Here is a 26,969-nt window from a genome sequence, read left to right as displayed (position 1 = left end):
TGATAAACACGAATACTCTATTTTACAGCAGTCATATTTCATTGTTTCTTCTTCCAATATCGTCTAACATGTATACATTTAAACAGGGAAAACTTGCTGTAACATAAAGGGTAGGAGGAGTAAGACAGTTTAGACAGTGTTAGGAAATAAAATCTACCCACTGCACCGCCCCGCTTCCCCTCCCCTCACATTTACTACTCTTTGCATGCAAGTTCTCCACTCCACCACTACCCTCCTCCCTTATCCCTCCCTTTCTCCTCCCTCCCCAAGGCCAGAGGAGTGATCAACCTTTAAACAAACCAGAGAGCCAGCAGAGCAGAGCAGAGCTCGCACACCCTCACACACAGACATACAGCTGCCGAAGAAAGTCTGGTGAGCTGTAGCAAAGAGCAAAACCGAGGTAGGTTTTTTGCAGCTGTGGGTGAAGATGACCTCATCGTTGTGTTTCTCAGCAGCTGTAAATCAGATCAGGCTCAAAGAAATGAATGCTTTTATTCTGTTCTTCTCAGTTCTTTGAAACAATGTAGCTTTTTTCAGTCTGAACTTTTGCTTAGAATCAAGTTTGCTGTGTCAGTTTTTGTTAGATATTAAATTTTCCCCTAATTATCCTCCACAGACAGTCATCTCAGTTGAGCTTCAGCAGATCTTTGAAGAGTTTAACAGTGTGTTTGCATTTTATTCACTTTGTATTTTCAGACAGAAGCTGGCGTGAAGTTGGTACCTGGAAAGCAGACCTTATTGAGCATCCTATCTCGGGACGTAGCTGAAGGAGTGGTAATAACACAGACCAGTCCTTTGCAACCCCTTTCAAACTTTCACCTCTTAACTCCTGTCCATCAGTCCCCACCCCCTCCGGCAAAACTCTCAGATCACTGACTGAGGCAGACCGTCACCAGGGAGTCATTAACTTGCAGACTATCTGGCCTGTTCCCCAAGGGTCAGCAGTGGTGGCATCTGTGCCAATGGAAGCCCCAGCAGTGGGTGACATGGGAGAAGTGTGCTGCCCAGGATCTTGCTCTCCAGAGGGCGAGACTGTGTGTGCAGCACTAGCCCGTTATGAGAACACTCTAAGGGATGCCATCAGGGAGATCCATGTGGATGTGAGTACTTTTAAACTGGGTATGGAGCGTCGTCTGGAGGAGACGAACAACTTGAGTGGGCCCCTCGGACGAGCCGTGGTTCATCTCCAGCAGGAGAATCGGCAGCTCAGGAGTCAGCTGGATTCTCTGACTCGACAGGTGGAGCTCCTCAGTGGCATCACATGTGACAGGAGCACCTTGCTGAACAACAACCACCACACACATGCCCAAAACCACAAGAACCACCTAGATGACATTGAGGAGAATCACCATGAGATAAAGGAGGTGATCTACGGAAAAGGTGAGGCTCACACACAGAGTCAGGCTCATCTACACATGCAGACCTCCACCTTGGGAAGCCAAGCCCAGACCTACAGCAGCCTCAGCAATCAGACTATCCCTGCATCCCCCCCTGCCACTTTTTCATCCTCCTCCACCTCCAGTAGTCCTCCAGCTGGCTCCAGAGTTTCCTCCATGGTGACAAGCCCAGTGTCTGGGAGCAGCCCCTCCATCACCCGCTTCTCCAGCCGAGCCACTTTTGCTGTGTCCAGCAAGACAAATGTGAGTACTTCATAGAGCAGAAATCCATTCATGAAGAGTTCTTTAGTGGTTCAGAGGTTTTTGATGTCTAGAGTGAACAAATGTGCCGAATGAACAAATGTGAAAGTTCTTCAGTCAACCTTGCCATGTCGCATTTATTTTTATTTTCACTGATATTGAACTGGTTTTTACTGACAACAGTAACCATCAGCAACCTGTCAGGGAATATACATTTTTCCGTTTCTACCTGTCTTGGCCTAGGCCTATGTGCCTCTGTTACCTTAAAATGTTGTGCTAACTTAGCTAACTGCTAACTCCCATTAGCATATATTAGCAGATACATTTATATAGATGGTTATATATCTGTAGTTCACAATTTCAGTTTATCTGTTATATTATTGGTAATAATTGAAACTGTAGACACATTTAAATATCTCAGTTTTATAATTACATTTGGCTAAAAATAGAGTTTTACTTTAGCTAGCAGTTAAATTGTTGTAATATTACTGCAATATATATTGTTTCTTTAACTTTTTAATTGTTCCTTAAAAAGTTTCTTGATTGTTCCCTGGCAGTAACCTGACTGAAAATCATTGCTTTAGCCTGCAAGGGAAGAAATGTTACACTCTTTCAAGGAATCTATTCCAAAAAAATGTACACTTGATGCCCTCCAGGGTTCTTGTAGAAGCTCTTCGCATATTTTTATCTACTCTCTAGTTTACAGTTCAGATTTGTCATGTACTTTGTAACATGAATGGAAATTTAATATAGTGCAACTGCAAAGTAGCAGTAGTTGCAATGGCCACAGTGGTAAAGACACAGATTTATGAGTTTAAATGAAGCAATGTTGAATTGTGGGTGTGTAGATGTGTCATACGAGGCACTGGCTATGTCACTGTGGTTGCACAATAGCCCTCTGCCAGGATGCTTAAGGATTTATGAAGTGCAGTAACATGAGTCAAGAAGGCTCCTGGGAGGTGAAGTTAGTGCGGTTGTGTGGTTTTTCAGACCTGTACTAAATATTTGAAGTCAGCATTGTGAAATGTCGGCTCTGGTTAGTCATTATTGCCTTAGTCCTGGATGTACCACGTTTATCCAGTTTTGGTTTGATTTTCATGCCTTAGCTTCACCTGAATGATTACATAGTTCTCCTTTGGTCTTGTGAAAGTCGTTTGAAACTCTAATGACTGCATCCAGAAACTGGTGGGTGAAGCTAACAAAACAAGCTTGTTCTCTTAGTTTCTGTAAAGCTGATATTTTTTCAGATGCCAAGAATGTTTTAGAGCTGGTTTCATGATGTGTCCATGTGGGTTACATCACAATACATCAATGAGTCTGTGAGTCAGAGTTTTAGTGTTTTGTGCTTTCTGAGCTATTCCCAGTTATTTTAAGTTCAACTTGGGATGCAGTTCATGAAAGTATGTCTTCTGTCTTATGACTGTTCTTAACCATTTACATCAGCTGGTTTTGTTTTCCTCCTTGGCTTGTTTAGCCTCTGATGAAACCGAAAGAGAATCTCCTGGCTTTTATCCATCCTGTGGTTTCTGCATCACTCAGCCGGTTGATGATGAGCGTGTGGTTTTCCTGGCCTTGTCCTCATGATAAATTTATGGGTTCCTTAGAGAAATAAGGAAACTTTCTAAATATTTAGGCTAGACAGCAGCTTAAGACGATCAAGATGCTTTTTAATGTCTTCCCGTTCCTAGGCGATTGAGTGGTTTGGAGTACTGATTATACCCTTCAAGTATTTGCAATTTCAGAGCGATAGAATTAAATGGAACTTGAGAATATTAAATGCATTTTTAAGGCATGCACCAATCTTACCTATGACCCCCAACTTATCCCAGCTGAGAGTGAGTGAGATACACAAGTTGCCCTATCAAAACCTAAACTTGTTCAATGTGCTTACATTTATGTGATTGTATAGTATATTATTAAACTCTTGGTTCTATTTTTTTTCATTTTCTATGCCAAAGATTTTTGCAGAGCAGATGTTCGCTTTGCTGAACTCAATGACCACCATTGTGAGTCCATCAACAGTAGATAATATGTGAAGTCACATGTCAAGCTGTTACTAGTACTTTAAAGTGGCATTGGGAAACTTGTATGGCAGGAGGAGGTCCTGAGAAGACACACCATAAAGTTGTGGAAAGTGTGACAATCATGAGGTTAGTATTAAGTCTGCTTTTTATTCAGAGCAGGGCAGCTCCCGAATTTAGCCTTTCCTGTGCACTCAGCGCTGACACAAAGCTGGGAGATACACATACCATCATGGGAAGTAGTAAACACATTGTATGGAAACGGCTGACATAACTAGTCAGCGTTTTGAAAAAGTGGTTATTTACATCCAAGTAATTAGAATTCCAGGTTATGTCAACTGGACTGGCATTCAGATAGTTTGAATGACTCACTCAATGCACTACACTACACCACATTAACACACATGATCATGAAGTATTTATCTCACTCCTATGAACATATGAGAGGCAGTTTGGAACTCCTTAAACATAGACATGGACATGCAGCATCCAAAATGGTAGTCAGTGAAATAAAATATTTATATTATTATTTTATTAATGTCCAACAGAAGTTAGATGTTGGCTTTATCAATGGAGCCATCCACCACCAGCTGGCACCTTACTGCTTTGCTGGCTTCTTACTACTAGTACTTGAAAAGAAAGCTGCTGGTGCTACCTCTGCTAACTTTAACTACATTCAGCAAGTTAGCATTGCGCATGTGCCATCTGCTGCATGTTGAAAAGTGCCACACATACTGTAGCATTTAAAATATGATTTGGTTCACAAAGAATGTCATTGACAGCTTCAGAAATACACATGCACATCAATCAGAATGTAACTTTAGCATTTTAGACCAGCTGACTTGTCTGATCTTTTTTCTTCCTTTTAAATAGGCCAGAGCATCACTAATTTGAACCTCTCACGTCTTTGGGGTCTGGTTTTCTCCTTGCTATTCTAGCATGTCATCTTGCGAACATCTAAAATGCTAGATAGAAAAGGTGGATGTAGAGTTTTTTTTAAGTAAGGAAGGACTTGACCACCAAATTAAGAGTAAATAGTTTCTCCAAAAAGCCCCAGATTTCATTGTAGGATTTACGTTGTGTTTCAATGGCTTTTAGTGTCAAAGAGCACTATATTTCTATATATTTATATCTCCTTACAAAACAAATAACTAATGAACAATTAGCTGGAGAGCAGGCCTTTTGAAATAATTTAGTCTGTCTTGACAGACACACTGTGCAAATATTTTGTGAGAACCAAAGATAACTTTGGGTCCTCATACCACACACCAAGCACAGTGGTCTTAAGAAGTCTTGCAAATCCACCACGGAATGTCTCAAAAGAAATGCAGCATTATGGAAGGAGCTCCATTGATATGTTGCTGGAGAAACAGGCAGTACATGCAAGACAAGCATCTTGCATTTTTACCTCGAAGGGTCATCAGAAATTACCCACAAGCAATTTATTTCTGCTAAATGGGCACTGCTAGCTTTTGAAGCCATGGGTGCACCTATACATGATTACATCTGTTGATGATATGATATTCATGCAGAGTTACAAGTCTTACAAAAACGTTAAAAGCACTTGCACACTTTATGGTAATAGCTGTTGCTCCTGTATCCGTGATTACCAAACTATGTCGTGGATACAACAGAAGAATGTTATCTTCTGTGAAATCATGTGGTCAGAGCTAAACAACACAAGGGCACCTTTGTTTCTGTGTATCTCTGCTGTGGGAGATCCCCCACTGTCAGCCACACACAGCAGAATAATGCATGTGTTCACAGAGGTTGGCTGTGTGTGCTCTGTGTTGTGGTAATTAGCTTCATGGCTGCTGTTTGAAATCATAATTGCAGCTCGCTCGGGTGCCACATCCTCACCTGGCTGTCAAGGTGAGATGGGGAGGATACGGTGCATAGAGTTCAGTTTCTGTTAAAAAAAATACAAAGACTGCAGGCATACTTCACAGCTCGTGTCCAGGCTGAAGCTATCTGCAGCCAGAGAGATGTGTACAGGCGTGTCGTCTTCCATCCTGCTCTCCAGCTGTTACTCCTCACCATCAATGTACATGCCAAGCGGTCACAAGCGGACACACGCACCTGTGTGCACACATTTCACCTTCGCTCTGGTAGTGAAGTGAAAGCACCTGCAGCATGTATCTGTGAGTGAGTTATGAGCGTCTTTATTCATGATCAGTCTCTTTTTTTTCGCTGCGGTCTCCCTTCTCTTTAAAGAAGAAGCTGAGTGGAAATGTACTTTATGTATTTTTATTTTCACTGAGGTTATTAGTCATGTCCATCTGCCTCATCAAGATGATCATAACTGTGTATATGAGAAGTTCTGTTTCATCTGATTAAGTTCGGTGAAATTCGTTTAAAATGGAAACACATTTGTGTGTGTGTGTGTGTGTGTGTGTGTGTGTGTGTGTGTGTGTGTGTGTGTGTGTGTGTGTGTGTGTGTGTGCGTGCGTGCGTGCGTGTGTGTGTGTGTGCGTGTTTTGTTTTTTTTGTTTAGAGTTGTGGCTGTTACCAATGATGACCTCAGGTCGTCGTGCTCCAGGACCACTGTTGCAACTGATTGAGATGCTACAGCTTTGCAACTTGGTGATAGGGACAGTTAAATGTATTGGGAGATGTTTTCCTTCAGCCTTTAGAATGTCAGATGAGATACTGAAAAGCAACATAGTGCACAGCACTCATTCTATGTTTGACCACGGGATCTGTTTTGAAACCAAAAATCAATGTTGATCTACTAATTTCATTGGTTAGGTTTGCACAACAAAACTACTTCAACAAAAATTTGTGGTTTTGGATGAAACAGATTATTTTACATTGTTAACTATTTTAAAAAGAGTCAGCATTTTAGAAAGCCTTTCTCACAGAAAGAACAAATTCTCCACTGTCTTTCCCCAGTCACAAAGCAGCATTATTGGTCAGTGGCAATGCACAAACAACAACAGAGTTGTGTTTTTTCATTAGCTAGTGGCCTTTTCTTATTCCCAGGGTGTCTTTTATTGAAGCAACAGTGTCCTGGATTTGGTGCTGAGGTATAAGTATATTTATAAGATTTTAAAAATAAAATCATCCATTTACTGCTCTTAACTATAGACTTAAAGTCAAAACAGTCTTATATCAGACCATAAATAAGCTTACTAATGGTCAGTTTGGCCAGTATTTTGGTCATTTTAGATGGCAGTCTATGGAGACCACTACAGGAACTGAAGCTGATGTTTGCTTTGCCTTTATTTTTCATCCCTGGAGGCTCTCACTTGTTTTTAGTGTGTGGAAAATGGGTGTGCTTGATTTATGACTCACAATGGAAAAGCTGCATATTGGGCAGTTGCCGATGTGTTGTTTTCATGCACCATCTAAAACATCAATAAATCATTACCAGGCACATTTTGAGGTATTTTTGTTCTTGTCAGCAGTCTGGTACAAATTCAACAAAGGATTTTATTGGTGATGGCAGACCTAGCAGGAAGCAACAGGATTTATGGGAAATGTGGTTTTAATTTTAAAGAACATCTGCACTCTACCACTGCTTCAAGACAGAAGCTATCCACTGGCTCAACCCATGTCTTATTTTACAGCAATTATACCAAGCTCCTAAACTTCATATGACAGTAATAATATACTGGCAAGCTGAAGGGAAATCTTGTATATTTATCAGAGTTTCGAGCAGCTAAGCTGTGGTCTAATCTTTAGATTTGTTACACCCCCTCAGTCCCTCCCCATACACCCGTGATATCCATCTCCCACTAACATTATAAAATCCAGCACTGATGCTATCTACACAGTTGAGCAACAGACCATTGTAGCAGTCAGCCTACACTCTTTTAGTTTAGTCACAGACTGAGAAGAAACTGATGATTGCATGTTCAGGCCATTTAAATGCACTGACCCAAGTCCAAACTGCAGTACACATCCTTTGCCAGGATTACTGCCTGCTGCTGCTGCACTCATTTAGCAGTAAATTAGTAAAAACCGCAATAGTATCGTTCTCGCTTTGTATGCGCACATATAAATTATGCATATATGGTGATTCAATGTACACACACATCATGTTAGCCAACTTCATTTTTCTGGGTTCGTTGTAGTTTGATTTAAAAAGTAGATCTATCGTAGTATTCTTTATTTTCATGCCACTAATATAGCCAAAGTTTGCAATAATAACATTAGCAGATATTAGATGTGAGTCCATCTGCTTTACGCTCTCAGTTTGAGACAGTTTCAGGGATGGAGCTGCAAATGGCAGTTTTCTAAAGGAAATGGAAAGAGAACCAAAAACGGCTTGTTTTAAATATCAGTTCAATGCATCCATCCACTTTCTGGGTGGCTGGGTCACAGAGGAAGCAGCATGAGCAAACAATCTACCTTCCCCTACCCACCTCCTCCAGCTTATCTGGTGGGTACACCAAGGTGTTCCCAGGCTAGCCAAGAGATATAATCTCTCTGGCGTATCCTGGGTCTACCCCAGGGGCTTTTTATGCAGGGACATACCTTGAACACTCCACCTTAACTGGTTCCTTTCAATGTGGAGGAGCAGCAGTGCAACCCACAATTGCATTCCCACCTCTTACTTTTATCTATATAGCTCCAAATCACCAAAACCTCATGTGACTTTACATCGTAAGGTAAAACCCCTACAATAACAGAGAGAAAAGCCCAACAATCTGATGATCCCCTATGAAAAAAAAATGGTGACAGTAGGAAGGAAAAACTCCCTTTTAAAAGGAAGAAACCTTTAGCAGTACCAGGCTCAAGGAGGGACAACTATCTCCTGGATTGTGGAGGTTAATGGAAGAAGACAGGACACAAGACACACTGTGAAAGAGATTAATAATAACTAACTTTACACAGAGGATAGGCTAACAGAGTTTTCCAAGACCCAGTCTAAGACCAACAGGGATTATTTGAAACTCTGAATTAGGCAACAGTGATTAACCCTCTTGAGGCAGGCGTTGCCGATTTACAACAGTTAAAAACTAACAACCTGACTCCACATACATATTTTATGAGGTTTTTTTACTCAGAAGTACCACTGCAGGACTTTAATTTGAGCCTGAGAGGGTTGCATTGTCCAAGACTTAAAGTTAATCGGTTTGCTTAATTACTTTACTCAAATTTTGGTCAGATTTTAACAGACTGAAAATGTGTGTCTGGGTGCAGAAAGACAAATAAATGAGTTAGAAGGCTACACTGCAGGGTAAAGAGCATGGTGTTGTATACTTCTGTGATAAAGACAGCTGACATTTACACACCCGCCTGTGGAGACTCCCCACAGTCTCTGATAGCTGTGACGAACAACTCCTGATATCTGTCTGCCATCCATACATGCATCCATCTATCTATTCTCTCTGTGTGGCTCTGTGGCCCCTTCCTCACCCTTTAACCTTCCCCCATATTCCCATCCGAGCTGGGCTGCACTTTAAGGCTGGATTCCTGGCACCAACACCCCATCCTCCTCTTTGTGGCTATTAATACAGTCATGAGTGAGACAGAAAACAGAGTTTAACCTTTTAACATCCACCAGGTCACTAGTCCCCTAAACACCACTTCATTTTTACAGGAAGGTATAGGGTTACTTATGTCCACACCTTAATATGGGATTTTCTCTTATGTAGTACAACTAAGTAGAAATCTTAGACCAGAAGCACTGTAAGGCCAGAATGACACTTAGTGTCTCTAAGTGATGGATGTTAAGAGATCATAACTCCTATCTTGGAGTCAGTTATCAATACACAACATATTATAGAAGTATGTCTACCCTCGTGATTGGCTGTTATTAAGCAGGTTTGGAGGTACACACTGCTTATCAGAGTTATTTTGAACAATTATTCTCCTAAACTGAAGCTATTGAGTCTGAACCAATATGGAAATGCAGAACAGAAACTGAGGAACAGCTGAAAAGAAACCAAGTATTGCGTGCACACGTGTGTGTGTGTGTGTGTGTGTGTGTGTGTGTGTGTGTGTGTGTGTGTGTGTGTGTGTGTGTGTGTGCGTGTGTGTGCGCGCGCGCGTGTGTGTGTGTACACATGCTGGGGGTTTAACAGAGGTATGCAGCCACTCCCAGAGACTACCCCTGGCTCTCTTAATGACTTCCAGACAATAGGCCGTGTTCCTGTCATCATCTCTCTGGAAACAGGTTAATAACTGACCAACCAGCCTGTGGGACCACTCACTCTCGCTGCCCTCTGGAAGTCAGCTTCAGGAGTTGATAGATTTTAAGGTTGCCTCTTTGGCTATCTCAACTCAGTCCCATGCTGGGAATACTTTACAGATTTCATTTAGCAGCACTCTGGCTTTGTTGTCTTGGAGCAATGCCCAGAAGGTACTTTAAGGAAAACTGGTTTTAGGGGTTAGGTGACACTTTGACAAGGTCCTGGTGAGAGTGCACAAAAATTTACATGTTTTTTCAGAAGTAGAGTCTTCCGGCACAGACAGCTGAGCCTGATGTTGTAGCTGCTTTGGACATTTGGGAAATTAATAGATACATACTTGGTGCCACACATCCACTGAGTGTTAACTGGGCATAATTCATCACATATTGGCACTGGAATACTAAAGTGAGGTGATTAGTGAAGCGGCCTTCCTTTTTCACCTGGTTCTCTAAACATAACAACACACCTGTCTGGTGTATTCAGCTGTATGCTACAAATGAGAGTGAAGGGAGAGGAGATCCAGACCGTTCATGTTCACCAACATAGTAGAGGTCAGCATGTCAAACTCCCCCGTTTATGCTGACATCCTCTGCCTCATTGCCTGGAAAAGAGGAGGATGGAGGAGGGGAGGTCTTTATTGCTTCCACATGTTGGAGCGAGATGTTACTGTGAGAAATGTCCATTTCCAAAAGCCCACCTGGACCCATTTGTCATCAGTACTTGGCCTGAAAGACACAGAACAAACTGTGTTCTTATTCCATTATTCTTAAATCACAAATGAATCCGACGTAACCACCAACACACAAGGAAAAGCTTACAAATGTCCTTTTTTGAGATGCGGCAGGTAGTGGATTGTAAATTATACTCTTAACATAGCTTACATTCACCGAACAACAGGTTCACTGTTCAAATGTATTCACTACATTTAGCCACGTTTTATTCCTTTGTCTCTGAGAGACACAGGATTATCAGAAAATTCAGAAAAGTCTGAAAAGCACAAGTGAAACCACATGCTGGCAGCAGCAGCTAAGACTGCATCTTGCATTCAGTGGTGCTATGTTAGTGAAGTAAACCTTTCCCTGTACAGTAATTCTCACCTGCAATTAGGTTTTTATATTGTCTCAGTTCAAAGGCTGTGCATATTTTCCACTCCCAACCCTAAGTGGTGTTCCCTGGGATTTTTCTTTAAGAAATTGCAGGCTGTGTGAATGTATTTGAAGAACAGGTGGTGTGAGTGTGTCTATTTCCTTCAGAAAATGATTCCTCAGTAGACCCCAGTAAGGAAATTACAGAGTTGGAGTCCTGTGTAACTGTTTCCTCTGATAGCATTACAGTAGCTTCTGTACATGATAACATGCTTCTTGCTTCATATGTTTCTGGACAGTTTGCTGTTATCTGTATTCTGCTTTGACCTTTTTCTTGCTGCTATAGAAAAATGGAAGGTCGCATTCACAGTGATGTATGATAATTTGCAAGCTCTGTAAAAATTTACAATACGTAGTTTATAGTCCTGTATCGCTACAAGCGCACAAGTCTTCACTCTGTAATCATGCGTGTATTCATGGAAATCTTTGCGTTTGGGCATTTGTTTTGCAAATAAGTAGCTACTAAAGTTAGGTAATGGGTAACACATACATACACACACACTTTCCTTCACACTAGCACTTGTTGGAAGGGCGCCAGCTTGCCTCCATTTTTTAATGGTTGTTTCTTTCCTCCAGCACTCAAAGGTCACTCTAAGAGAGTGAAGGACAGAGGACGGCTTACAAGATGGAAAGATGAAAAAACAACAGATATAAGAAAGACATTTAGCTATACACCTGGTCAGCCAACCACATTTTAAAAGCAACATTTTCTGAAGTACCAGGACACTGCATTAGCATTATTTTTCTCCTAGAGAACAAAGAAAGTCAAGTTAGGGTTGACTGTGATGGCTTGGAACTCAGAGAGGGCTAAAGCACAAGATGTCACCAAGCAGAGCAGTTTATCTTTGGCCTCAGAGACCCTGATGACTTCATTAATTGGAGATAAATTATCTGAAATTCAGGAGCGGGACCACGTCTCCAGACACGCACCTTGCGGGTCTTATCTATATATGAGTCCCCCCAGTTCTACAAGTTTTTCGTTCTTATCTTTATGCCCCTCCCTCCCCTTTTTCAATTCTTTCGCTTCTTATTAGTACTCATTAGTACATGGGGATCTGCCAGGCCGGGGAGCCACCGCCAGTCCTCTTCAAGGCCTTCCCCAAACCGCAGCTATTCAGAGTGCAGATTATTAAGCAGACTATTCGCTTAAAGAAAATAGACTGGTGCTCATAGCGCTTTTCCACTTAAGTGAACGGTCATTTTTACCATAAGCTTCATTCACCCAGCCAAGCACTATTTTCTACTTGTCTGACAGGCACACATTTTCATCGAGGGCAGCTCAGGGTTCAGTCTCTTTCCCATCCTCACCTCACCCCCCACCCTTTCAGAGTCTTTATTAAGGTGTCATTGATGAAGACGCTTCTGACAGCTAAACAATGTCTTGTGACTAAACACAGGATATGGCGCTCAACCATCACCCTCATACCTCGTCCTGTTTGAACAGACAGGTTTACATGCCGGGTGTGTTGTCCCAAAGCAACAGCTGACATTTGCAAATATTCTGGTATATACTTGCACTAGAGGAGGGATGGTAGCTGTCTTCAGTTTGAGCTAAATTGCAAACATTTACACAGTTGTAATGATTAGATGTGTGAGTTTTTCTGAAGGTTAACAAATAAAATATTTAACTGAATACCCTGATTTCAAATCAGCTATTTGACTGGGGGTTAAACGAAATGATAGTGTTTTGTACAGTTTCCTTCAGTGGAGGTCGGACACTTATCCACGGGGTACCTCAGAGTGCAAAAATCTAATATTGTCATGGTTGGCTGTGTGGCAGGCGGGCAAGCAGGAGTGGTGGATCCAAAATGCAGGACTCAGACACAGAAGTTCAACTTAAAGCGCAGCTTTATTGCTGGAAAACCTCTTACTAACTAAACTCACCAAAGGACAACAAAAACGCTGGTGGACTAAAACACTGAAGCAGAAATACTGAACTGGAGCTAGAGCTGGAAACAAAACACTGGTAACACAGAGGCAAAACACACACAGCTTGTTGAGGGTACGACGCAACACTGACTCAGAGAAACACAGGGACTAAATACACTGGGAAGTAACGAGGAGAATGAGACACAGAAGGAGGGCACAGCTGGGGGAAATTAGAACTGACGAGACAAGCAAAGCAGGACACATTCACATAAGACACGGACCTACAAAGTAAAACAGGAAGGATCACACAGAGACGCGAACTTGACACAGTGGAGACAGCAACTAAGAAAAACAGAGACATAAACCATAAGGCAGAGGACTCTAAGAACCGAGAGACACAGAGGGGAACTCAAACATGCAGACACAGACTTACACAGAACAGAGGGGACACAGAGAAACATGAAGGGCAAGGGATCGAAACTAGAAACCATAGAAACTCACACCAAGTACAATAATACAAAAATCACAATGAACTAAAACGCTGGGTCAGGAGACCCAGGACCCTGACAAATATGTTCTCCTTTTCCTCATATTTCCTCCTCTGTCTCTACTCTCAGACTGGGGGCTTCATTACATTTTCTGCTCTGCTTTAACAGTTTGGTCCAGATATTTTATAGTTCCTCACTCACGATGCAGTGACGCACTGGTGGATTTGTTGTACCTCTAAGAAAGAAAAAGGAGCTTTTATAAATGTGAATATACATGTGCGTTCATGCATATTCACATTTATGCTAATAGTTAGCAGTTACCTCTGAGCTTTAACATCATTAATGTAATTGTGCAAGACTAAAGCAAAACAAGAAAGCAGACAATGTAAGCTGACCTCCTTAAAGTCCATCCACTTTGGCTTTCTCTGTGTTTTTATGATTCCTGCTTACAGCTACTATTACACACGTGTCTGCCAGTACAGGGAGACATGACTGTTGGATGTTAAAGGTTCATGAATCTGGAACCAGAGGAGGTGATGATGTCTTTAAAATGTGAGGCCTAATTAACAAGGATACAGGATTTCAAGCAGATGCTAATTCTTGGCATGGGTGTAGTTATGCTGAGTGTCATGGCACAAAAATACTGCATTTGTAGGTGGCCTGTCTAGCAATAATTTAATTGGCTGGAAGTGGTGAAGTCTAAATCTAAACAGTTTAAAGTTAGTTCAGGTGACTTTTAATGAAGATTTGGATTGGGAGGTAAACCATGCTCACAACACAGACTGTAACAACATTTGCATTTTTATGTGAAATACAGGTTCAGCTCCTGAAACTACTTCGGGGGTTTCATGAAATCATGGAGCAATCTCGCAAAATCGTAGATTTTTACATAGCTGGGAGTAATGATGTCCTAGTGAGCTATGCTAATGCTAATCCTGCTCAGCAACTTGAAACTCTGTAATGTTTGCTTGACCTCATTGTCAGTACTACATGCGTATTCACTCGTGTGTGTATAAATATTAGCTGTGTAGCAGCTGCTAACCTGAGTCTTGACCTTCACTGGTCAAAAAATACCCCTAAAGAATAGTACTAATATTTATCTACTGCACACTGACATTCAAAAGACTCATCACGTTACAGACATTTTAGTACTTCCAAATGTTAGGAGACACTGTCTGGCTGACATCCAGCTTTTGATAAAATATCAGCACATCAAGTGCAGAGCAATCCAACAGATATCAGCTGACTGATTTCCTACTCATGAGGCTCTTGTGCCAAAGTGTTTGTTTAACCAAATGCATGCAGAAATGTGATGAGTGCGGCCTGTCCTGTGGTCTCTGGTCAACCTTGTGCCACGTGAAGTGTGCAGAACACAGCGTTCAGCTGCGCGCTCTGCCAGCAAATAAACCTCGAGATGCCAGAGAGTTTACAGGAACCTCAGCAGCTATGCTCTCATATTTCCCCCTCTGACCTAAAGTGGACATCTGATGATCTGAGTACTTAAGTCGGGGAAGCTCCCCTCCCCAAAGCCAGACATTCTGCAATTTGTCTCCCTCCTCCTGCTGGATAGCCAGCTGTTTCCACCTCACTACCCTTATTCCCAGCCCCTCTACACTATTTCCCATCATGGAATATAAAATCACTCCCTGTCTTTTGCTTTCCTCACTTTATCATACATTACCCTTATTGAGTGTGTCATCACAATTTAATAAAATGACACCACCCCTGTCCGTGCACACATTCTCTTTTGTTGCCTTGCTTTCACACACATGACCCAGCAGCATTCCTATACGTTGAGCTCACTCTGTCTATCATGCACACATATACACGCCCCAAGATTTCCTCAACTGAGCACAGTGTGCTGTCTCACAGCCAGAGCAGCACATTGTATATACATGTATGTACAGAGGGGATGCAGAAGTTTCAAGTTTCTGTCTTCTGAGACGTTGCAATTGAGGTTGTTTCTTTATTCTTTAGGTGTTGTTGGGGTTTTGTTTATGGTTCCAATACCTAAACACATTATCCAGTGAATATATCTCCACTGTATTGGGTGGGTCGAGATCTCAGCAAACCGATGGCTCCAGACTGCTACAGTGAAGTAATAAGCCGTTTTATTCTATAATTTGGGTCATTTCACACTTGAAAATTCTTTCCAAGGTTTTAAAGTCTTGACAGTGTTTGCACTCTTATTTCCTTGTTTGAATGTTTATATTCACATCTGCTCAATTGCATGGCGACGTGCATATGTGCTACGCTTTTCTGGGTTTTCTAGACCAGCAAAGTGTTGATGACGCTTTCTAAACAGCGTTTGTGGCCTCAAGCTTTTGGCTTGTAAAGCACTGATTTAAGATAAGACCCTGGCTCCAGACCAGCTGCCAAACTGCCTGGGTGAAAAAAAGTTTTTATCAGCGGGTAGATAGAGCTAGATACTTTGTCTAAGGAGTTTTGAAGTCTGAACCAAAAAGTGAATTTTTAATTCAGTACAGTTTGAATGTATAATGCCACTTGTCTGTAAAGGTTCTCAGTCATCCAGGTCATCGTAGTCAAAGGAGCTTGCAAAGAAAAGCGTCTGGACTTCTTTAAGTTACTTGAAGACGTTTCACCTCTCATCCGAGAAGCTTCTTTAGTTCTAAGGTCAAATGGTGGAGAGTCCCAGATATAAACCTAGCGTTAAGGCGTCTGGGAAGGGATCTCAAAACTGGATTACAGATGGCAGAGAGTTGGTGTCGTAAACCCCCGCCTCTGTTCAAAGATGGTCGCTCACAGTGGACATAGATGGCTTCTTTCACTCCTCTTTCTTGCTGTACAGTGCAGCGAGGAATGCCCAGACCTCTACATTGGAGAGACCAAACAGCCACTTCACAAGCGCATGGCACAACACATAAGAGCCACCTCCACAGGACAAGACTCAGCTGTCCATCTGCATCTTAAGGATAAAGGACACTCTTTCGAGGATGCCAATGTTCACATTTTGGACAGAGAGGACAGATGGTTTGAAAGAGGAGTGAAAGAAGCCATCTATGTCCACTGTGAGCGACCATCTTTGAACAGAGGCGGGGGTTTACGACACCAACTCTCTGCCATCTGTAATCCAGTTTTGAGATCCCTTCCCAGACGCCTTAACGCCCACTCACATCCTGGGCCATCTGATCTCAGGAATTCGCATGATAAGGTGGGGCCAGGTTTCACAGTGAACTCACCCGAAACCCTGGCTGATTGGGACCCACACCCAATTTCACACCTTGGCTCAGGCGATTAGAGGATCATCAGGGGGTCCTTTTGTCCCTCTGTGGGGGGATACTCCCACTAGGTTTATATCTGGGACCATTTGACCTTAGAACTGAAGAAGCTTCTCGGATGAGAGGTGAAACGTCTTCAAGTAACTTAAAGAAGTCCAGACGCTTTTCTTTGCAAGCTCCTTTGACTATAATGCCAGTTCACAGCAACAGTTGTAACAGAGAGCTTCATAGGTAAACACCCTAAAATATTAGAGAGAGAACCCAAAAGATGAGACAGGGAGTGAGAACTCTCTGGGGGATGCTGGGGGATTCCCAAGATGCAAATGAGTCTTTCTTCTTCAGTCACCTTCTTCACTCACTATGTGTTTATACACCTCTCTGCATTTAATTATTGGTTATTACTAATCTATGGCCCTCTTCCATAGGAATTATTTGTCCTGTCTTCATCTGGTAACCCCCATCCCTCCCTGAGCCTGGTTTTGCTTGTGGTTTTTGTTAAAAGGGAGTTTTTTTCCTTCTCACAGTCGCCAGTGCTTGCTTGTTGGGGTTCATGTGATTGCTGGGTTTTTCTCTGTTTTTCAGTAGTCTTTACCTTACAATCTAAAGTGCCCTGAGGCAACAGATTTGGTGCTATATAAATACAATTGAATTGATTTAAATTGAAAATTAAAACATGGCAGAAAGTGGCAATTCTGGGAAGGAAGAACTTCCTTTGAACAGGAACAGGGAGCGACAGTCATCTTTTGTGAAAGATTAAGCTATCAGGGAAAAGAAGATTAAAAATTTCATGGAGTGAACAGAAACTGAAAAATGCTTCCAAGCACACTGATGTTATCTAAACACACAATTGGTGCATCAGATGCATCACTGAAGATATAATATTTTCAGTCAAATGCTGTGCAAGAATCGGCCCTGTCTACTTAATTCCACTGTGACAGCCAAGTCTGAAGTACAACCAGCTGCTCAACAAGCTGTGGCTGCCCAACATGGCTGCCCGAAGGTGCGTTACGTCTGTGAAGAGCTCTTTCAGGATCACTTAGGGTAAAATTTGCACATCATATATAACATTTTACAAAAATATAAAATAATAGAATTTAACAAGGCCCGAGGGAATTTCTATACGATCGTCATAATAAAAGCTATAATAGTAGATTAAATTTGATATGATGCCATTTCAGACATTAACTATCTGAGGCAGTTGCTGACACAGGCGAACCAGAGACCTGTGACCTTGAGCAAATACTGTCAGTGCTGCACTGTTGACCTGAGCAGTGTTGCTCTGACGATAGTCACACTAAACTCTGCCTATCTATCTGACAAGGCCACATGGAAAGTACAGCAACTTTGGCCACAACCAATGTGGAACAGCAGCTCCATGCATTAAGCGTGTGAGATAGAGGTAAGGATGGTGATTAGTTGTCCCATGTGGCCGACAGGGTGTGGTGAGAGAGAAAGGACAGCCTCTCCTTAGCTACAAGACTGAACTGATTCCAGAGGCAGGAAGAAAAGTGGGGTCACGTAAATGCTGAAATACGAACTCTGGATACTGATGATGTTTGACATTAAAAACTTGATCCCAGTCACTTTAGCACTCAGAACCGGGTGGATTTTGGCTGTTCTCCCATCCCTGAGCACATCGCTGACATGCAGCACCCGATTTAAAACAAAGACTTTCCGAGTCTTATCAGAGGGGGGGGGGGGGGGGGGGGGGGGGGACGAGCATGGAACAAAGCATCCCTCTGCCTCTTGCACTTGCAGGCCTTCACTGAGGTCCATATGCAAAATAAATGGCTTTGAAGTGCACTCAGTTGTGGCATGCCAATTTGTTTTGTTTTGTCTGAAGCTGTGTCAAAAAAAGCCATATGTTGGAGAAAAAGTTGAAAACTTGAAAGGAGTGAAAGAGTCCAACAATGACTCAGTGAGCATCTGGATTTCTTTTCTTCTTTTTTTTGTTCAAGCCAGAGGAACATGAATTGTCTACAATCCAAACATAACATATTGGTGTTTGAAAAGCTAAACATGAAACTAAGAGGAGAATAAAAAGGTGACCAAGTGCAGTTTTTAGTCCACTGGGGAAGGCAATTCCAGTAGACAATCGGCTGATCAATCCTACAACGATTAAATGGCAAGAGTCTTAAGTTGCTGGTTTTCATCTTACGTGTATGACATTGTGTTGTGGCAGTGAAGAAAAATGGCCCTCCTGTTTGTCTGTTGTTGGCATGCCGTTGACTATGACTTCATGTGTGTTTCAGAGCATTGAGCGAGAGGAGCCAATTGAAGTCGACCCAGCCCCGACACATTCTGGACAGGAAAATGGACACGCTGTTTCTAAAGGTAATCACACAGCTATGGTCTCACATCCTCGCAGTGCAGCTTGTCCCCGCAGTTAATGATGATACAGTCACAAAGCATTGTTTCAGGGAGTTTCCAGTTATTTTACCCAGCGTGCTTAGCCAAAGGAAACAGATTTATGATGTTTTGTGGCTATAGCGTTAGGAAGTGTATCATTTGTAGACCATAAAAATCAAAGCAGAACCATTTTTGGAACAGAGGGTAAAGTGGGGGAGTTATCAGCTAACACTAGCACCTTAAGTAATCTATATTTACAGTGTAAGAAGGTAAGGTTAGGAAAGTCTATAATACAGTAAGAAGGAGACACAGTGTTTGTACTTTTTCTATAAGTCCCCAAATATTTACAGTTTAGTTTGTGTCTAATTTCTCATTTTTGAAGTCTCCTGTGTGTCCTTTCCAATTCAGAGGAATTCATGGTAAATGTTGGGGAATGACAGCAAGTTATTATGAAGTGCTGTCTGTCTTTCTTTGCTCCTAGATTGTATCTTTAGCATGGTTTATCAGCTTTTTATACCTTTTCATCCAATCAGAACATTCAGTGCTGGTACATGGAAAGATCTCTCCACCCACTGACTCTCCACATGAGCACGCTCCCATTGTCACCATGCGGATGCCCCACCTGCCCATTACTGCTACAACCAAGACAGCAGAAATCAAAAGCTCACCCATTGTTCCAAGTAGCCCTGCAAGTCCTCTGACCTCTCTGGCCTCCTCCGAGGCCTCACCTGGTGGCCAGCCAGCTTCTAGCACCACCCTGCCTGAGCCAATAGAGGAGTCTCCGATACAACCAGGTAGCTGACAGTTACATCATGAAGTAATGTTATGACACATGAACGCAGCATAAATTGTAACTAAATTAGAATTTCCTTTGAGCAGCACCTTCTGTAAAATCCTGGACTCCTACACCTATCAGAGCTTTGGGATCTCCTTATCTTCAGGGTGAGTCATTGTTTCAGAAAGTTCTAGACATAAAAGTATTGCAGATATGCATAATTTACTTTTTGCCTTGTCTATTCCAGAGAAGGCAAATTCAGTTCCTGCTAAGTCTGTGACCTACTCAGGTCTACGGGAGTCTGACAGGTAATTGGATGGCAAACATCACACTCTCAGAACAGAGGAAGTATCTTTTTGCTTTGTCTGACACTTGTGCATTGTCATCCTGCAGTGACGGCTCCTTTGGGCAGATGGGAGAAAGGAGGCGGGAGCTGGTGAGATCACAGACTCTGCCCCGTAACATCGGTGCTCAAGCCCGTCGAGCTATCTTTGAAAGACTGGATTCTGAGGCCAGGTGAGAGCATCGTAATGCTACCTTTGGCAGCACATCAACACAGCGGTCTTATTTATCTTTGTTTCCCCTTTCTTTCTGTGTGCAGTCGTCTTAAACCAGTGGAGTCGAAGCCCAAGCTGAAGCGCTCGCAGAGTTTCGGGGTGTCCACTGCCAGCAGCATCAAACAGATCCTTCTCGAGTGGTGTCGCTCCAAGACCATCGGCTACCAGGTAAAACACTCATTATCATTAGTCTCACCAGCCAATAAAGCCTGGAGGGGAACGTGTCACACTTTTGTAAACGTATATGTTTTTTAAATGTATTAAATTATCTGTAGCTATTGAATATTTTGACAAATAGGCTTAAACACTGATTTTCTACGTTTCACCTTCTCCAGAACAGATGATGGTCAGTTACCTTCGTCAACTGTTTCCTGCTCTCCACACAGTCACTGACATCACTTCACTTCACCATAGCACAAAAACAAACTTTCAGAGATGTGCACCACATAGATAATCCAGTGTGCCTGAGTATATTTCAGCCAGAGTTACTTTTTTCTTCTTTGTTTATTTTTTTTGTTGCACTCTAACGTAGTGGAAACTTGACAACATGTTCGTGTGCTGATTAGATGTTTGCAGCTGTGCTTTACAGTTGGAAGCACAAGAACACAAGGCTGCTAATGGAAGACGCAAATACATTCATACTGTCCTCTCCATAATGTTTTACAGCTGTTGGTCTATCCAGTTTGACTTTGTGGTAGTTTGTAAGGTTGCTTCTCGAGCCCCACAAAATCCTGCTAGCAAGTGAGCATACTACATTACACAGCGGTATAAGGATAAGTAGATAATGGAATACTAAATGTCATCGGAATTTTTGCATCTAGGTTCTTTTGTTTTGTGTTTTTTGATCATCCTGACATTTTCAGATTTTTTTTATAAATGACTTGACATAAGGAAGTCATTGGAGAACAAGGTAAATTCATAGGGTAGAAAACAGGCCTTGGTGAAATTAGCTTTCGCTACAAGAGTTAATAAATACAAGAAGGTAGATATTAACCTTACTTTTATGTGCTTCCAAATAAAATAGTCCTAATTAGCTCAACGTTTTGACAAATAGACTAATTAATTTTTTTCTGAGAGTGACACGGTGTCCAGTACAAAGCAGTGGGCAAACCAGCAATTAGCCCAAATTAGCATATTAAGAAAAAAAAGCTTCATGACCCTAAAAAATTACACACCAGACGCATATAATATTTTGTGTGTTTATTTTATTCAGATCCAAATAAGCAGATATAAACAATCAGACCTCTACATTTGGCAGTAAGTTCGCTTGTAGCTCAAAACATGGGCTACTGCTGAATACACAATGAGATGGAAATAGTAAAATAATCACACCTGCTGCTCCGGTCAGTCAGCTCTCTAAAATGATTACTCTGTCTCCTCAGATGTGATCCCAACTCTGCCAACATGAGGTCAAACTGTCCCACTGGCATCCTGAAATATGTGTGAAAGTAGTCATGATACAACTTCAACCCCTGGATCAAACCGTGAAATCTTCCCTGCTGCTGCCTTCTTGCGAGAATTGGATAGATCCAGAAACTGTTTCTTCTTTTTCTTGTCATTTTTTCGCAGTGTGATGAGTGTGTAAGGGCTTTTAGGAGCTTGAAAATACAAGTAAAGTCGTTTGGAGGTGGTTTTAATCCCGGTGATGGTAATGAGCCACACCTTTCCTGACGTAATGACTCACATGATCAATAGCGGGTCAGTAACCAAGTCCAAAGGGAACAACCTCTACTCAGGTTTAAATACCTGGGACTCTCCACTCTTTTTTTAGACTGAAGAAGCCTCTTGGATGAGAGACACATCATAAACTTAAAGAAGTCCAGTCCCATTCTTTTTTTTCAAACTCCCAAGACTACAATGACGTGTATGACTAACTTAAAAACTTTACAAACTAGTGGCTAATGTCACGCTAGCTATAGCCATCTTTCATACACGTTGACACTGCACTAGAGCTCCTGGAGCTGCTGCTTGTTGTTTGGACACACGTGACAGCAGTTCTACTGACTGACTTATAGGACTCTTGGAAGTGACACAAATAATTGTACTTCCCCAAATAAACTGGACAGGGTACATAATGTGTGTCAGAGATAGAAAACTATAAATTAGAATACTCGACCTAGATACATGCAGCTGTTTCATGCTGATTTACCCTGTTGGTACACAGAGGGACTGCTAATGTGCTTACTGTGTTCCTTTCAACTACAGTAGCAGTGAGCATCCTTGTGGTAAATAGGTGCGTCTAATTGCACATGTGTGTTTTGCGGAGGTGTGGAAGCGTGGTTTATGCTGAGGTCCCAAAGTGCAAAGTGACACTTTGCTGCACTCTGAAAGCCTTTTTTCTTGACTGCAGCCTGAGCCAGCTGCTCCATGTGGTTTTGGTTACAGTCAAGCAAGCAAGACTCTCATTAACTTGTAGCAAACTCTTACATACACACACAAGAAGAAGAGGGAGACGTTCATTCGATTACGTGACGTGTTGCATTTCATTCAAGCCAAACTCCAGACCAATAAAGGGGTATCCTTGAAACAGCGTGATTTCAAGAGCACGTCAGAGACTGAGAGAAGCAGAGCAGGGGGAAGTCTGTTTTAGCCATCATAATTATGGGTTAGACGCCGGATGGGGAGACAGCTTTATGAAGCTGCAACAAGTCACGTGTCTATCTTTTACCTCTCACTGCTCTCCTAAATGCAGTATTCTCACACACTCATCATCACTTCTTCCTATCCTCAGAACATCGACATCCAGAACTTCTCATCCAGTTGGAGTGATGGGATGGCTTTCTGTGCCCTGGTTCACTCCTTCTTTCCCACCGAGTTTGACTACACCTCTTTGTCACCGGCCAATCGCAGGCACAACTTTGAGCTGGCCTTTGGAACTGCAGAGTGAGTGATAACAATATGAAAATAGGCTGTGGATAATTTATTTTTGAAGATATGACAAAGTGCTGCTTCACAAGCTTAAAAAATACACTTTCTGTCAATTCGTAGGTTTTACATATTATATGTAGAAGACGTTATGTTTCTCATTCTTACCAGGCCTTAAATTATATTCTTAATGACATTCACGTATATTTTATTTTTAACAAGACACTACAAGAATGTTTTTTTTATTTCATTTTAATGTTTTTTATCTTCTCTCAAACATTATGTTTATTTTCATTCTGTTTTTTTATTTTTTTTATTTTTCATTTCAATATTTCATTTAGTTTTGTAAAACCAAAATATTTCCTTTCATTTTGCTTTGATGGAAGGTTAATTCACTAAAAACAGATACATTTTCACACGGCTCTTTGCAGTACTATAAAAAAATTCCCTTCTACAGGAGGAGGAGGATAGATAGTAACCAATAACCAAATGCCCTTGACTAACTGATCAGAGAGTGTGAGCGCATCTGTAAAAGCAGGTATGTGTGTGTGTGTGTGTGTGTGTGTGTGAACACAATGCCACAACCTTCGCAGGATTAGATGTCCAACCAAATTCTCTCAAAGGTCCAGCACTCAGAGAAACTGCAAGAAACCCAAGAGCTCCATCTCAGCATGTTAAATGTACAGTAAGCTAATTGTGTTTGACATAAATTAGCCCAGATGTCACAGTTTTCCTTTAACTTCCTCCCACTCTTGTTGTGTTACAAACACAAACAGTTATTAGTTAGCTGGAGCTCAGTTGTGGTGTCTGGATTCTGCTAATATGGCTTTAAAAGATTTATGAGCCTTAACTCCATCAGCCATGCATGTCTGCTTTATTGTGGTTGGATGTTTCTGAATGGCTTTTCTCTCTTGGTTTGTTTTATAGCTCTCCACAAAGACCCAAATGCACGCGTTTTAAACGATCATTACTCCTGCAGATCCAGTCCTTTTTATTTCTCCATGCTTTTTTTCCCCTCCCTTTTTCACATTTGATGAAAGGTGTGCATTCCTTTTCCCTGATGTTACACCCCGGCCTAGGCAACCGGAGTGCAACACGAAAAAAAGTAAAAATAAAGAAAAAAAAAAAAAAACACAAAAAACCCCCACTAAAGCTCACCACCAAAATCCCGAAACGAAAGTATCGACAAATCTATTTACAACAAACTATTTATTTACAACAAAACACCAAACTATTTACAACACGGGGGAGATCGCGACCATGACACACTGAAACACAGGGTTTAAATACCGAGAGGGAGCAATCAGGAAAATGGACAACAAGAGGGAAACACAGCTGGGGCAACTCAGAACTGACAAGACAGGGAAACGTAAACTGAAAAGACTAAGATAACACAGACTTTCAAAGTAAAACAGGAAACACATAACAGTCACGCCAAAAACAACACACTGACAACACCGAAACGTAACACTGACCAAATGGCTTCATAAAGCCCAGCTTATTATCCCACTGCACTACACAGACCTACAGCGTGGACGTGCACTACTTGATTAAAGACAAGTTTATTTTGTGCCTGCAGCAGAATTAAGCTGTTTTGACTGAAAAGCATTATTCAGTGGGTTCAGTGACCAGCTTTAGACTTGACCTCTTAAAGAGATCTGAGACTTACAGGACAGTGAATACACATATCAGGATGATTACATCCACCATGTCATTCTGTAACAAACTGTAACAAAACATGTTTGTTAAAAATCCATTTTCAGCAGCTTTACAGGTTCAGAACACGACTGGCTGCTGTGTATTTTTTGCATGATACAGTTCAGTCCTGTAAATCAATAATTAGGTAACTTCAATCTTCTTCTTTAGAAAGTTAGAAAGTCCACTCTTTGAAATACCCCTGATGCCACTTCTCTAGCCTTCCCTTTTCTTAACTTGTCTTCCTTTATCTCCACCTCCAGAACGAAGGCAGGCTGTGACCGGCTGATTGAGGTGGACGATATGATGATCATGGGCCGTAAGCCAGACCCCATGTGCGTCTTCACCTACGTGCAGTCCCTCTACAATCACCTGCGGAAGTTCGAGTGACGCTCAAAGACCTCTTTGAAAACATCAACATGCTATCAGCTAATTTCTGGTTTGCTGTCAGGCAGAGGCCTCTGCATGTAGGGCTGGTGGACAGAGCTGGCACGTTGGAAGGACTAGGTCGCCCCCTAATGGTGGATAAATAAACAATCCTCTATTGTGCTGCAGGAGAAGCAGCCCAGAGGGGAAGTGCTCACAGCTTGGGTCACTGACAGAGTGGACAGTGTTTCATCCATGCTGTGTATGAACAATCATGAAGATGGATTCATACACAGCGGTCAGCAGTTTTTGTGTATGTGTGTGTGGTTTATATTTAGGTTTTTACTTTGTGTATGAGTATTTGTGTGTATGGCTGAGATATACTGGAGAGAGAGCAGAAATGTTGCTGTGTTCATTATTGTCACACATGCTTGTAGGTTAACCTCCATATTAATTTCAACTTGCGCACCTGTGGAGAGGAGGTATGTCTCAGAAATGTCACATTCCGTAAAGCTGTACGTCCGACTGTTTAGGGCATATATGACGCAGTGTTGTAGAAAATAAAATGATATTTTGATATGATGGTGAGCAATCTGGCAGCACGGTGGCAGCACGGTGGCACGGTGGTTAGCACTGTTGCCACACAGCAAGAAGGTCCTGGCTCCAGCACCCCCCGCGACCCTGAAAAGGATAAGCGGTAGCGAATGGATGGATGGATGGATGGTGAGCAATCTTTCAATCCACATATGCTGGATGACACTTAGATGATGCTGAAATATGGAAAACAACATCAAGAAATTTTACTTCTCTGGGAAAACTGGTTTTTTTTTCTTAATATCTACTTCTATATTATGACACAAGTGAAACGAATTTAAATAAACAGTGAAATTTATATGTTGCAGTTTTTTTTCTATCCTGGATTCATTGGGAACTAAGCAACGCTAAATTTATGGTCACTCAAGTTACAATGAAAGAGTAACATAAAACATAACAATTGCAAATAGTTGATCATGTGATCAGGCTTTTGTAAATCCATCAAGTTGTGTGATTGTTTGGGTCTGTGTGGTTTTTAAGTGTCTCTTCCAGTTGTTGGAGCTGATTGCAGCTGGACAGCATCGGTTTCCAGACCATCTGCAATGTGTGGAGATTTTATACCATGTGTATGATATGATCTTAGGTTCCTCCACATCGTACAAGCTCAAATATATTACCTAAAGATCGATTCTGCTTGGAAGTTCCAGTTAACTGGATAGACTTTCAGTGTTACTTGGTCAGAAAGCCATAGTGCTGTGCTTCTGTCTCTCCTAAATTATAACAGCTGGCAGGTCAGGTTTGTTGTTATGACCATGATCTTCTTCAAAACCTAACCAAGTAGTTTTTAAGCCTGACAATTGAGTAGAAGATTAAGTATAAGTATTAAGCAAGAAAAAAAAAGAAAAGAAAGAAAAAACAGCAAGTGAGAAAAAGCAAGTGTAAAACACAAAGGGATGCCCAACTCATGAACAAACCATGATCCAACCTCATAATGTGGACTGTGCCTGACGTCTAGAATGTAAATTATCTCATGGGAACTGTAGGAGCAATGTAACGGTAGACACAGAAGACAAAACCTACTATGTGACACCCCAGGATAGTTGGGATTCCTGCTTTTCTTGACCTGGTTGAACAAAATCAGCACAAGTTACTGAAAAAGACTGAATAATAAGATTATTTTTCCATTATTGTCTTTCCAGTGTCCAACTAGTGTTGACACCAAACTGTGTAATGGAAAGGCATCTACATATATTGTGTTCTCAAGCTTTAAACAAAAACATGACCCTAAC

At 41.7% G+C, this 26,969-nt stretch overlaps 1 protein-coding gene across 1 annotated transcript; it reads left to right on the top strand.

Moving 5' to 3' along the window:
• The first annotated feature begins 264 nt into the window (after window positions 1-264).
• smtnl (smoothelin, like) lies at window positions 265-25,791 on the top strand. The gene is made up of 10 exons (XM_026191287.1): window positions 265-400; window positions 697-1,640; window positions 18,792-18,873; window positions 19,422-19,682; window positions 19,768-19,830; window positions 19,911-19,971; window positions 20,057-20,179; window positions 20,265-20,388; window positions 22,952-23,103; window positions 25,044-25,791. Exons 2-10 carry the CDS (start codon window positions 963-965, stop codon window positions 25,168-25,170), a joined length of 1,671 nt encoding a protein of 556 aa, XP_026047072.1. The 5' UTR covers window positions 265-400; window positions 697-962; the 3' UTR covers window positions 25,171-25,791.
• The last annotated feature ends 1,178 nt before the right edge of the window (window positions 25,792-26,969 follow it).

The sequence above is a fragment of the Astatotilapia calliptera genome, chromosome 14 (assembly GCF_900246225.1).
Source record: "Astatotilapia calliptera chromosome 14, fAstCal1.2, whole genome shotgun sequence".
NCBI lineage: Eukaryota > Metazoa > Chordata > Actinopteri > Cichliformes > Cichlidae > Astatotilapia > Astatotilapia calliptera.
The sequence above is the reverse complement of the archived record's forward strand: the minus strand, read 5'-3'. Positions and strand labels throughout refer to the sequence as shown.

What these genes read in the sequence shown, in the direction of transcription:
- smtnl (XM_026191287.1), top strand. Translation starts at nt 963, where the DNA reads ATGGAAGCCCCAGCAGTGGGTGACATGGGAGAAGTGTGCTGCCCAGGA. An exon ending in GGTCTACGGGAGTCTGACAG is followed by an intron (nt 19,972 to 20,056) that starts GTAATTGGATGG and finishes GTCATCCTGCAG; the next exon opens with TGACGGCTCCTTTGGGCAGA. An exon ending in AGACTGGATTCTGAGGCCAG is followed by an intron (nt 20,180 to 20,264) that starts GTGAGAGCATCG and finishes TTCTGTGTGCAG; the next exon opens with TCGTCTTAAACCAGTGGAGT.